The sequence below is a fragment of the Agelaius phoeniceus genome, chromosome 1, assembly GCF_051311805.1.
Source record: "Agelaius phoeniceus isolate bAgePho1 chromosome 1, bAgePho1.hap1, whole genome shotgun sequence".
In the NCBI taxonomy this organism is placed as follows: domain Eukaryota; kingdom Metazoa; phylum Chordata; class Aves; order Passeriformes; family Icteridae; genus Agelaius; species Agelaius phoeniceus.
This window is the reverse complement of record NC_135265.1, coordinates 47,744,659-47,758,566: the sequence shown is the minus strand read 5'-3', so window position 1 is coordinate 47,758,566 and position 13,908 is coordinate 47,744,659. Positions and strand designations below refer to the sequence as shown.

The 13,908-nt window shown below is 41.1% G+C and overlaps 1 protein-coding gene across 2 annotated transcripts in view; it reads right to left on the bottom strand.

Annotated features, from left to right (window-relative positions):
* NPSR1 (neuropeptide S receptor 1) overlaps positions 1–13,908 on the bottom strand; it is a 120,190-nt gene that overhangs the window by 19,334 nt on the left and 86,948 nt on the right. For both annotated transcript variants that reach the window (XM_054641751.2, XM_077178361.1), the window contains 2 exons: positions 590–693; positions 169–262 (listed from right to left, as the gene is read on the bottom strand). In XM_054641751.2, coding sequence (XP_054497726.2) covers positions 169–262; positions 590–693 — 198 coding nt within the window. The remainder of the gene's footprint in view (positions 1–168; positions 263–589; positions 694–13,908) is intronic.

Sequence of the window (13,908 nt, the reverse complement as noted above, 5' to 3'; positions counted from 1 at the left end):
AATAAATCCTGAAACCACAGCTACTTCGTCCTTTGGAAAACTGTAACAGAGTTCAAATGTAGCTAGAGCAGGAATGAATAATTCATAGCAACAAGGTTTAGAATTTTGAGAACTAAAAAATTACCCAATAATGTCTACAGCAATAACAAGGTACTGAAATTCTCCTACCTCCTTGCAAGAACTTCATGGGGTAAACTATGGCGTGGTACCGGTCTATGCTTAGTGACACGAGGACGTAAGTTGAGGCATAGAGAAGGACCACCTGGGGCAGAAAGTATAACAAGACAACAGTTGAGCCACATCTATTGCAGAAAGTAATGTCAGTGTGAACTCTGAACTAGGAATGTTTCAAAGCTTACTGGGGGAAAAAAAAAAAAGAAAAGGAAATCCTCCCACTCCCTTGTATATTCACCCAGGTATTTTTCCTTTTTCCTGTCCACAAAATTTAAAATATTTAATATGTTTTAATGTGTTTGACCTTTAAATGAACATTTTCAACATTTAGCACTTTTGTTGCTAGAAAAAATTCTACGCAGGGTTTTTGTCAGAGTTTACTGCTATGGGGGCACAGAGCACGAGGTTTTTGTACCTGGAAGTAGCGAACGACCCTGCAAACGATATCAGGGGCCATAAAATCTCCAGTGTAGCGCCAAATGATGTCAGTCATTATGTTGATGAGTCCTGTGAATGAATCTACAAAGAAATTAAGTGAAGAAGCATTGGAAGAAGCAAATACATCACTTCAGGTGAATCCCAGAGGCAGGTAGGACCCTTGGGATGTATCAGTCCTAGGGGCAGCCAAGCCATGACCACTCAGCCCAGTATGCTAGAGGAGTTGGGAAAGCCTCAGAAAACACCCCATAATTATTTTTTAAGTGTGTCAGCTTGATTACAGCTGTGACAAATACTGAACCACTAAACCTCCTTTATTCTTTATCTGTTATTTCATTTTAAAAAGTCTCCTGCGAAATCACCTGGAGTGGCAACCAAATGCTGCTAAAGTTAGTGGAAATTCTGTCAGGAGTTAATTTGCAAACTTAATTAATTAATGACTAACTGTGCCTTGTCAGCTTGAAGTTAACCTACTTATGCCTTTACTTTTATATTTGCCAAATAAAATACACCTCAGGCTATTTCTTCTTTTTTCTTCTCCATTTTTTTCTCCTGCAAGAAAATCTAAAGAGAAATTCCAGCCTTTGTTCTGTTTCTTATTGAACAAGTGAGTGCTCAGAGAGATGCAAGTTTTACAAATGAATCACAAGAACCGGTACTCCTGTTTTACACACAGGTAATATTAAGTTTTGTCTTCAAAACCAACTTCTCTCACATGGACAAGATAAATGTTTTCAGTGCAGTCCATGGAAGAAAATGTGTACCAGTCCAGTGTCCTGCTACTTCAAGTAACGTGTCGTGTTGCTCTTCTTGCACAGATTACCACAAAGTGAGAAAACAGGTTAGGAAAACATTTCATGCAATTTTCAGGACAAAATCAACAATATGAAGAAAAAACTTCAGTCTATATTAAAAAAAAATAAAGTGTTTCATTTTGCTACCACTATTTTACACATTCAGAAACCATCTCTAAATTTTAGTGATAAAGATATTTTAATCCTCACATCAGAAGATTTTGATTTGAAATGTATGCCTTTGGAAACAAGCTATTTCAGCAATTAATTTTTTTTTTGAGAAATAAACAGTTTGGGTCAGTATTTCCAAGCAAACAGGCATGTGTTTTGCAAAATCGATTTCTTCGAAGCCCTTTGAAATTACAGAAATTCCAGATATTTCTAGCTGGAAATTGAGATTTCAGCTTAATGCTTCAGAAAAAGCAACCTGGTATGCTTTAGTGGAAAATCAGGGTTATTTTTTCTGTATCAGTAGTCCTTTATCTCCTCATTTTCTTCTTTCATTTATCTTCCTCTTCAAGTCTCAGTTCAAAATTAAATTAGTGTAACTACATTGCCTCCCTCCTTATGACTACTGTTCAATTAATACTGGTTTGCTCTTTATTCTCGCAGCCTTTTCCAGCCCCATTTTCTCTCTCTTGTCTCTTCCCCTGCCTCCAGAGAGAGGCTGGATCAGAGGCAATCTCCAGAAGGAAGTCTGTGGTTTGAAACATTATGTTAAATATTGTTCATTGAGTAGGGTGATGGGGCAAGGAAGGATTGTTTCTCTGATGAGTACAGTGGCTTTAAGACTTTACTGAAAAGACTGTAGGTATATAATTAAGGCGGTCTTTGAAAAAACCACACAGTTTAAGTGTTTCAGAAAGTGAAGTGCATCCTCCAGCAGTGGTTCCAACCGATCCCTTTCCCTTGCCTTACCCCTGAATTATTGATTCATGTTCTCTCTCTCTACAGTAATGAAATATATATTGGTTCAAAGTATTGCACATCAATAGAGCTTCACCTCAGGGCATCCTCCGGCTTTTGATGGTCTGAGCATCTGCCAAGCAGGTGCTAAATCAGGGCTCAGCTTTCCTCGGGAGGGGGAGGGCGCAGAGGCTGCCCTCCCTCCTGCCAATCTCGGTGCTCTGAAGAGGAAAGGGAGGCAGAAAGGACAGCACCTGGGTTATCTCCTCATTCCCCTCTCCTCACGGCCATCTTCCTATCTCTTTTCAGTGCATGGGAGAGTGCTTTAGAGGTGCACCCTGCAGCTGTGGTGGGAGATGGGACAGCATCCTGGTGGTTTCCTTCAGGTAAGCAATTCGGCAGTCCCAGGCAACACGCTTTCAGCTTACACCTTTCAGCTTTTTTGCATCAGGAGTGTGATTTTTAACCTGTGGATGGCCCCCACTTCACTGGAGATGTGATGGAGATCCATAGGGAAATGAGCCTTTGTTTGGCTGATGCTCAGCCCAAAAATACTCTCCAGGGTTGCCCTCCATGCATCCTACTCGTGAAGCTACCAGCCAGTGCTCAGGCTCAGGAACCATGGCAAAGTTTATGCAGCAGAAGCAGATGCCTCTCCAGAAATACGGAATGTGGGTATCAGCTCTGTCCTTTTCTTGCTACCGGTCTCTACCCACTGTGCGTCATTACCTACAAATGTATCTATAGCCTTAAGTACTTCAGGAGCTTTAAAGACAACTCAGAATTGTCATTCCCTTGAGAGCCGTTGAGTGAGGTTTTTCAGGTGACTGCAGAGGCTTTTAAATGAGGCTTAAACTTCACAGCTTTTTTTGTGCTGGCAGCCTCAGCTCCTCTCCCCCAGCAGTATGTTTTAAGAGTTCCTTGTGCTGAATTTCAGAATTGTGGAGGGCTCAGCATGAGCCTCCAAGCACGTGCCCCTGAACACAACACACACGTGTGTACCAAAGCCAATGCACCCAGCTGCCTGTGTGGGCCAAATTTAGTCAGATTTCTCAATGCCCTTTAATTATAGAAACATTCTCCCACTCAATGCCCTCATGCCCTCCTCAGGTTTTAGGAATATCTCTTGTCTTTTCAATCCTAAATGTACCAGACTAACTTTTCTCAGAGGATCCTTCAGTCCTCTGCTGCCTGCTCCAGAGAATGTTTCTTATCCCATCTCTGCAAAGGACCAGGCTCTCTCAGTATGAACACACATGTCTCGAGGGTTTGTACTGCAGAATTTACACAGGGCCACCAAATAAATAATTTGCTTTGTGCTGGTCATCAGACAGCATAAAGGGAAAATGCAGCAAGCCTACAAATTTTGACAAAGGATTGCTTAATACTCTCCAGAGACACAAGTACCTAGTGCAAACCTTTATTAGTGATTTAGACACTAAATGTGCTGCTCATTAATCTGTTCTCTTATGCTCATCACACCTTCAATAACTAGACTTTATATTTTTCACACCTTCACAGCAGTTTTTCTTACAAGCCTCTTTTTGCACAAAGCCCTGACATGCCAGCACTATAAACCTGGTACAGAGATAATGAATTGCCAGCAGACCTTTTGCCACTGGTAGATGAATCCTTCTCACCCTTGTATCATCTCAGATGCAATTATATCCATGACCACAGCATCCTGAAATCCTCATTTGCCGTGTAATTTGAATTGCTGTGGTAGAGGTCAGTGCATGGAAGTCAGCTGGTTTCAGCAATGATCTCAGCAGATCACACATTCCCTGGCTGCTTTTGGCAAGCTTGCACCTCAAACCGTGTCACTGGATTGCATCATTGCCATCCTAAGTGGTGAATGTCAGGTACACAAAGCTGACATAGCCAATATGTCTAAACCTCAGTGTCCTCATTACTTTGACTATGCTCACCACTCCTTACAAAGCTGGTTGCTCAAGTGTTAGATACTTGTGCTCTTTCACTGACAAATGCTCCTGGGCCAAACAGCACCAAGATAATTTCTGAAAACTCTCCTAAACAATCTTCACTCACAGCTGTGTACAAGCTTGTCATTCCCACTGCCTTCTTAACAGTGTTCTAAATTTTTTTACTAAGCAGCAGTGTGTTTACTGTGGTACTGTGTCAGCATTGCTAGGCAACAGTGGGGTTATAGACCCATGTAATTACTCAGAAAAATAGGCAGAAATTCAAATAATGAAATATATTCTCTTCTGATACAAAATAAAGATGCCAGCAAGTGATAATTTGTGACTTTTAAGCCAAATGTATATTCAAAGAAGGATACAGATGAAACAATTCCTTGTCGAAGAGAGAACATGGTACTAGTGTGACAGCAATGGAAGAACTTTGCTCCTGAGGGAGAGTGGATTTTCTATAAACAAATCTAAAAGAAAAAAATCCATGAGATTTCAATAATAAGAAAAAGTAGAGGGAGAAAGGGAGTAAAGATAGCCTTGCCTGGGCAGAGGGAGGGAAGAACAGCTTTGTGGGGTTTGTGCAACTGGACAGGTCTGCAAACCTTTATTGGCCTCCTCCCTGTTGCCGCCATGGCCACAGACAGTCCTCAAAGGCAGATTAGTGTCTGCCTCTACAAACCTGTCAGCATTTCAAAATGCAGCATTTTTAGACAGCATTTATCAAAAAGGCCAAGAAAATGCCTGAGAAGGAGAAGCACCCTGTTGTTCCCAGAGGAGACTGAAACATGCTGAATATAGAGCTGCAGCATCTGTCATTGGGAAATATGTCAGGTACTGAAACAACCTGTGAAAATCCTGGGTCCTAAAGGCCAACATAACCCAAGTTTCCATCATTTTAGCAAAATGCCTTTGGATTTTTTTACAGGCATGAGTGAGTGCAGGCATTGCCTCTATAGTTTTGAGCCCAGGAACCACTTGGTTCAGGAGGTGATTGCAGTAGCTTGGGTAGTGGGTGCTGCCTCATATGACTGATCTCAGAAATGTAAAAAAGAAATCACTGCCCTTGGAGGGAGAAATCTGAATGTCAGCTTGCTGTTGGTGTGAGTGAAACAGATTTTTTTGTCAAAAAGCCCTCCACAGAGAAAGAAGTTCATTATAGAAAGCAAATGGAGGTAATTAGCAATCTGGCTTGGGAACAGACAGGTTACAACTGTCTCAGATAATATGTTCATAGAAATTCATTGACTTGATGGTATTGCCACAGGGATGTACCTGTGCAGACTTGAGGATATTCCCTTCATTGCAACTAAGGAGGTTCAATCAAAAATCTGCACTAGCAAGTCTACAAGAAAATATCTCTATCATTTTATTATTACTACTGACACCAGTCTTCCCTCAAGACACTCACCCTGAGGATGAAAGTCTTTTCTGTCAGAAGTGGAGAGCAGATTGCTGGTAAGCTGTGATGGGTTAAAAAGCTCCACGTGTCATCTCAGCTGCAGTTTCATTTTCCCCTGATGAGAACAGTTCTATTAAGTTGGATGTGGTGATCCATGACTTCTTGGTGAAGCTGTGCCTCTTACTAAAATACTCTTTCTCTTTTCGTGTCACTTACAGAGTGATTCCATTTTAACAAGGTACATTTTGTTCTGCTTTGTAAACAGCACCAAGCTGCACAAGGAAACACAACATTTTGTAAGGCAAGACAAAGGGTGCAAGCTGCTGGTCAGGGCTGAGCATTTCATATGGCTCATTTTTTTTGGACCTCATGATGTACATTCCCATCACCCACCACTCCTCAAGGAGCGTATCCTCTGGAAGCATCAGAAACAGCAGTTCACCAACACCTGCCTGAAACTAAGTGATAGACCCATAAAAACAAAAGTGGCTTCATTGCCCTATGGCAAAAATAAGGTCTTGTCCATGATTTTTGAACTGATGAGGCAGCCACTGCTCTCTGACCTTGCTGCTGTGTATCACACTTTATGTGCTGTCAGCTAACCAGAGTCAGTGCTGTGAATAGGCCTTGCCAGTTAGCAAAACTCATATCTGATATTTCTACAGGCCTGTGGGTGCAAGATATTTAAATTAGGTGTTCTTAGGGGTCCTGGAGGTTGGCTTTAGTTCAGGCACAGGGCAGAGAGAGCAGGAGAAGCTGCCCTACCTCTTGCAGACACCCCTGCAGCTCATTTTCTCCCACTCTTCCCATAGCCTGTGCTTTCCCCTGTAAATTTCACAGGTGGCTTTGCAAGTATTTACTGAACTAGAAATAATTTTGTAACCACATGTCCTAAAAAATGTACCCAGAACTCTGTTCTCATTCAGGACCTGATAGTGAAATAGGTTGTGTCCCTGCTCTGGGCATCTGTAGGACAAGATACTTACAAGATGCCTTTTCAAATTATGACATTTTAGCTCTTTAAACACTGAGCCAGGAGAGCCTGGTGTGTGGCCTCTCTGTGCAGTCATGGAGCAGCAAGGGGCTGTGTGTGGAGCAGGGTGGGTGCAGGGGGCCTGGGTGCAAGAGTTGCCCTCGTGCTTTGACAACTGATTCCTCCTCTTCACAACCCCTCCAGGTGCACTTATCTGAGTTTATGGTGGCTTGCAACCCCTTGCTCCAGCACTGCAGAGCATCTGGGCACCATGCTGGAGGCAGGGCCAATGGGGAGGATGGTTGACAACCCCAGGAGCTGCCATGAATCTGCCAATCCTGATTTTAACTATTTTAGAAGTGTTGCTATGAAGCAGATGTGATTGTGCTAATGCAGTGTAAGGATCCCAGGTTTCTGCCAGAGAATCTCTGGCAAAGGGACAGTAAGTGTGAGCCAAAATGTGGGGTGCACTAAGTTTTTGTGGGGAATCAGCAAGGACACCCACAAGTGCTTTGTTCCATTGTGGTGCCTGCATTGGAGCACACATTTTGCATTGGAGCAGGAGTTCTGCCACAGGTGCTAACAATGTGTACTATGCTGCTCTTGGGCATTTTATCCTTCAAGCCTGGCAGCCTGGAACAGAACACCAAATGTAATGTATGAAGCAAAACCCGCTTGAAAATTGTCAAGAGAAAACCTGCTCAATTGACCTGTTAAAGCTATGTGGATTTTTTTTGTGGCAGAAGTGGTGCTTTCTTTCTCTTTCTGGCTCATTGGAAGTGACAGGAAATTTTGTTGAACTGTGTGAGCACCTAATTTATTTGTTGCATTTCTTATATTTCTGCTCTGAGGTCCACTTTCTCATGAGATGAGGCAGGCCCTGTTAGGCTAGATGTTGTAAAGGATGGATTCAGTGATGCCCCAGCCTCACTCCATAGCTCATCCAGGCTGAAAGATGAAGGGCTGAGAAAAGAATATACTGCACAGTACCAACCTCTTAAGAAACAGCACTTACAAGGAGATCAGACCTCCAAGAATTAAAATTTAATATGCCCTGCCATTGTGAAAGGCATTAAAGTTATGTTTAATTTACCTTTATTAATATATCTCTTCCTACCACACCATTGCTCTAGAGATAGAGCTGGAGGGAGCTGGACTGATCCAGCAGTTCTGATAAGAAGGAGCATGGCAGCCACCAAAACAGGGCAGGATAATGGGAACAGAAGCAGCACATCAAATACAGTGGGGAGAGGTGGGCAAAACAGAGGGCTTTGTCTCATTATTCAGAAAAACTGGTTCCTCCCACAAAGTTGAAGAAATTACTGGAGAATGGTTTCCTTGTAAAACCAGGATGTATTATGAACCAGTCAGAACAGTAAAGGCAAGTAATTTTCATTCAGATGCCCCCTTTTTCAGACCTCTGCAGATACTGTGGTTTGGGAATGGCAGTTGCCCTTAGGGGGAATATGCAGGGGCAGATGAAGTTGGTGATAATTCTAAATCCTAGGACAAAGTTTCCTCATCCCATCTTGTGTTACTTGCACGTAGATGAGACCACTTTCTACTAGATGAAATGTTATTTTGTTGCATGCAGTTCATTTTGTGTAAATTCATTCAATGGTTCATTCAGTGGTTCATTCTGTGTAAAGTGAATGTGTCTCAGTGTAAATGCAGAAAACACACTCCTGTGGATCAATTTGTCTTACATAAACACAGAAAAACAAGAATATGCCTCCTCAAAAGACAAAGGAATCACACTGTTTGTAATTCATTGCTGCTGTATATATTTCAAAAACATTGCTGCTGTATTATATATTTCAATTTTTTTTCTGGAAAACACTTGTAGTGTTTTCCAGAAAAAAAATTACCTTCTGAGATAGCAAGTACCAAACAATTCTATTTTTAATTATTTGCTTCCCCAACATCTTGTACATACAACCTTCTGCTATTTCTTCTGAATCCTCTGTATTGATCCTTTTGCCAACTCTTTACCTCAAGTATTTGAAGGACAGCAGGTTTATATATTGGTCACAACAGAAACTGTGTGACTATTGTCATCTAAAAATGTGGACCATCCTAGGAGTATTTTCTGTTGGTGTAATTCATGCACCCAGGTCACTAGGGTCTTTGATTACCCACACTTCTTCCAACACTGCCTTAATTGGCTCAGATATTGTTGATGCAGATACTTTAGTTTAAGTAGGAGTAGTAAGGGTGAAGCCTTCTTTCTCCCCTCACAGCAAACGGTAAATCAGACTCCCATGGTGCTCAAGCAGTGACAATGCATGCTGCTGCTCAATTTTTCTTGAAGCTTAGGCTTTCCTTTACAGAATAGTAGAATAGTGTTCCTTCCCATTTTCATATCTGCTTTGTCTCCCCTGGTGTTTGCTCATAGCATGAACAAAAGCACACTGGTTAGTTTCATTGGCAAATTCCCATGTAAAATCATCATGTGGAAAAGGCAGATCAGGCAAACCCTCACTGAGCTGTTTTCCATTAAATATGCTGCAGTGCCAGAAGAGGCTGAAAATTCATTACATGTGGTCTGGATCTCAGTCCTGTAATTGAGCTGAACATGGCCAAAACGGACATCTAAGCATTTGGTCTTAATAGAGCAACTAGGTGTCTGCAGTGCCACATGATATCTTTGGCCTGAATTCCATAAATCCTGTTAATCATTTGTAAACATTTGGTAAGCATCTAGGCAATGGAGCTAAAGGGAGTGACTCTCCAGGGAAAACCTGTAAAACACGTGAACATGAGTTGGACATATTGGCAGGTGATGAACTACCACATGAAAATGTTAGATGTGTCATCCTACAGCCCTTTGCAAAGATGGGTAAAAGGAAATGTGTCAGTGTTAGTGACACAAAGACAATATAAGTAAATAAATATCACTGCTTGAATATGCAAGAGGGGAATAGAAAAACCCTGATCTTCTTAATGTAATTTCAGTGTATGCAAAGGCTATTTCCAGAATAATTTCTGTTTGATTGCAACTAGATGTGCTGCAGTACAGATGATGGACTAAAAGGTGCTAATGATGTATTTGTACTTTTGATGTCAAAAGTTTAAAGTCATGTCTTTTAATGGGAGATAATGAGATCCTAAATGATGATTCCAGGTAAAGCATAGTCGTTATAGCCATGCTGTTGGCAGCACCACACTCATGCAGTCCTGTTTCTCAGTAATTACTGCTGCACATGAAGAAAGGTAGCAAACTCCACACACCTACCTATAGTTAACAATGGAAGTCAAACTCTCATGTAGAGTAACTGTAAAATAAATATCCTCTATGCCAGGTGACAAACCTGCCTGGATAGCCATCAGGGAATCAAACAGGCATCCATAAAATTTAGAGGTAATGTTTTCCAAGTAATTCAGAAAGAAATCCATTTCTCCCCTTAATGCTGAAATGTTGGACCCAGAGGATTATGCAATTTATCTGCCAAGCACCTTTTATTAAAAACAAAACAAAAAACAAACATAACACAACTGTCATTAGGATTTGAATGTCTGAAACAGGCTGAAGATAGGAAAGCCATAATCAGTCCTTCAGGACCACATAACAATTCTGTAGCTGTCAAAACAAGAATTAAGGCTTCCTATAAACTGACATAAATTGGCACAGCAAAAGCTGACTGCTGCTGATGTAGAAAATTCATGGTTCATTTCATTGACTGTCAAGTGTATCTACAAAACATATTCAGGGCCACCACTGGGCTACAGGAAAGGCTATTAAAATTACCTTCCTAAGGTTATCAAAACAACCTTCCTAGACTATCCTCATGTCTGGTTTTGCTCTGGAGCCCCATAGAAAACCCCGAGTTCACCTCCTGCCCTTCATGTTTCCCTGTGCCTCATTACATGCAACAAGAATAAGACCCCACTTGTTCTTGCACTCTGCCTTGTTCGAAAAATGCAGTGTTTTGAAGAAAGTGACTTATGAAAAGAGGCATTAAACAGGACCATTGTTTTTGCAGCCAGACTTAGAGATGCTGCTGCTCTGTTTTCCCAAACTATGTTACTGATGTGAATGAGGGCTGTGCCTACACACAGCACATCTGGACTGTGGCACTGCATGGAGCTGGTGTATCAGATGTTGTCAGTGTGGCCAACTCAGACCTCTCTGACTCCTTCCCTGGGTTCCCAAAGCGTTCCACCTGAGACCAATTTGAGGGCACAAAAAACCTCCAAGACCTACACAGAGCTTTGCTCTAATGGAGTCAAAGTCCCCCACCAGTGTCAAAAGTATTTGGATTGCATCTGAATTTTAGTTTAAGGGTTAAGCCAGCCAGCCAGAAGCTGTGTCAAGGTTGCAATCACAGCCCAAAGTGGAAACCCCAGCATGCTAAAATCATAAAAGACATTAGTTTTTTCAAAATGCCTGGCTTCTTTTCCCGACCAAAAACACATGAGAATCTTTGAGATTAATAACCAGATATTGGATTTTCCCTGGAGGTAATTCACTGAGATTGATTGACTATAAAGACTGTAAACAACTCTAATTTGAAAGCTAAAATCAATTGATTTGTGCCTTTTCCACATCCTGTCAGTCAACAACCTAGCAAAGTACTTCTGAAATTGGAATGTCTTCCCAAATGATGAATGAATGTGAAGTTTTGTGTTTATTTAAAATTCACACTGAAAATGTAACTGTGGCAAAAAAATAACGAAAATCCAAGTATGTTTATCTATATCTGAAGCAATGAATGGTCAAGAAAGGGATGTGAGTATTTTTACAAACATCCTAGAATCATAGAATTATTTAGGTTGAAAACAATCTTTGTGATGAATAAATGGCATAATCAACAGACTTCATAAATTCAGCAATATGAAGAATTTATAACCACTATCATTTCAAGAACATTTTCCTCAAGGCACAAAAATGTATTGTGGAAATATTGTTAGCTGAAAACAATGCTAACCTACCAAAGCACTCATATTGAAATGTATTTGGTATACTAATGAGTGAGTGTTTAAGGATTTGGAAATAGAGTTGAAAATGAAAAACTCTATCTTACAGGAGTCCATTCATTTGTAACATTTCAGAATGATCAAACTAGTCTTGAGCAAGAGCAAAACATTTTGTTTGTGATAGCATCTGCATACAAAGAGGTCCGATAGAAGAATTCAAAACCATTTCCTTTTACAGATCCTTTCAAATTCACATTGACATTATAAACCTTGTAAGTGGAGCACAGAGTTATTTAAAAGTATACCTTCAAGGGGCATGGTTTTGGAAGCATGGCTTTGTTTTTCCGACAATCTTGTTGAATTGATTTTTTCCAGTCTATTTGTATTAGCTGGGTAGAAGATTCACAGAAATGCAATTGTGTATTGTAATTTGACTTTGATCACAGTAATTTTCTTTCTTGAGTCTCCCAAGCAGTCTTCTAGAAACTACAGCAGTAATGGTATGCAGCAGTGGATATTGAACTGCTTGCAAGCCACTCGGGTAGCTCATAAAAAACATTATTAAAAGGCAAATGCCCTTTGTGCTCATAACTCCTAAAGCACACAAGCTGAAGTGCTTTAATACTTCTAATGCATTTTAATATATTGAGATGTGCTCTCTTGGAGTTGGTGTCGTGGCTTTCCTGCTGACAGCTTGTGCTCTCCTGCCAGTCACCGTGGTCTGGTTTGACTCTGGCTCTCCCTCCAGTTCAAGAAGTCAGGGGTCTGAGTGTGGTTTGCTGGGAAGCTCAGTGGCTGGCAGGTGGCATATGCATCCTTTCTGGAGTAATCTCATCTTCTACAGAAGGAACCTTTTCAGAGCATCCTGAACTATTTCCCTTCTACTAATGAGTGTTTTCTCAAACCGTGGAGGCTCTGGAGATGCCCAGTCCTGCAAAGGGGCTTTGGCTCACCTGCTAATGTGAACTGGCTCCCAAGGTGAGAGTTCTGGAGACCTGCAAAGGCCACAGGGGACAAGAGCATTTTCTGTGCCCACGTGCTGTGTGTGCTTTACCAGGTAGAATAACAAAAGAACCCTTTAAAAGATAATCCTGATGTTCACTGAGAAAGTGGCATAGTGCTTTATTTTCTGGCTGCATTAAACAGCAATCTTCCCATCTCCTAAGGTCATCCCTCACCCAGCAACATCCATTAATGTTATGTTCAGACATAACATTCAGACATATGAGTTTTCTCCTTTACCTGATGAACTGGCACCACATCTGAGGATGTGCTTTCTCTCAAAATCAGAACCTGTGCAGGTGACCTGGAGCTTTCCCCAGAAAGAGAAGAGCAACAAGACTTGCTGTAGAGCTCAACAGCTGAATAAGTATTGCTAATCCTTACAGTGTGCTGGGGAATTCTTCTATCATTTATTATTTTCTGTAAATGTTTGTTTTATTATCATCATCTTTTTTTTTCTATCTTGTCTAGTTCTTTTGTAAACTAAGCATTAACTTTATACTGTCTACAGGATCCAGATTTTGTGGCCTTAAGAAGTATTTCTGCAAATTGCAGTCAAAAAGGATGCAAGATATGTTGGAACATCTAAAACCTTCACACCAACAACAGGCACCATGCTAGTCAGTATCAAATTGTCAACATAGGATTTATTTCTTCAGTTGGCCTCAAGAGCTTTATCCCAAAAAACAATTTCTCTATTGGCTCACAACTTCCCCTAAAATGGAAATTACTTTCCCTTCTGGTCTATTTTGGTGTATTAGGGACTCCTCTTTAATAGTGAGTAAACTGTACTGCCTTCATTTCCTCCTCTTCACTGCTCCCCTCCCCTTTCTCCACTTCCAGGTCTGAATGGAGATGTTTGATTTGCATAACTGGTCTAGATAGTGAGAGCTCCGCCCAAAAAGAGCACTTAAAAGTTACTTTCAGAGATGGAGTTTATGCCTCCACCACAACAAAAACAAAAAATAACCCACAAAAACTAACAAAAGTTAGGCAGAGGGCTGACATTCAGTTTTAAGTATATAAGTTGTTTCATGCTCCATGCCTTCGGACATGGTATGTACTTACAGTAAGGTAACTTCAGAGTGCAAAACATGCTTTTAATGCCATTACTGACAGAAAATCCATACTTGAGGCAATATACACACACTTTTCCCTGCCCTAGACACAGTGCAAAACAATTCCATGCTGATTTCCATTAACCATCCATTTTCTCCAAGGCCTCAGAAGACATCCAACACTGAATCTTGTCTCACTCATTCTACAACCTGGTCCCAGTAAGCTGCGGTGCTACATGCCCACACTACTCAAAAATATCTGGCTTAACAAGCAGTTGGTAGACATGTGACTGCCTTTGAGAAATACCTGAGG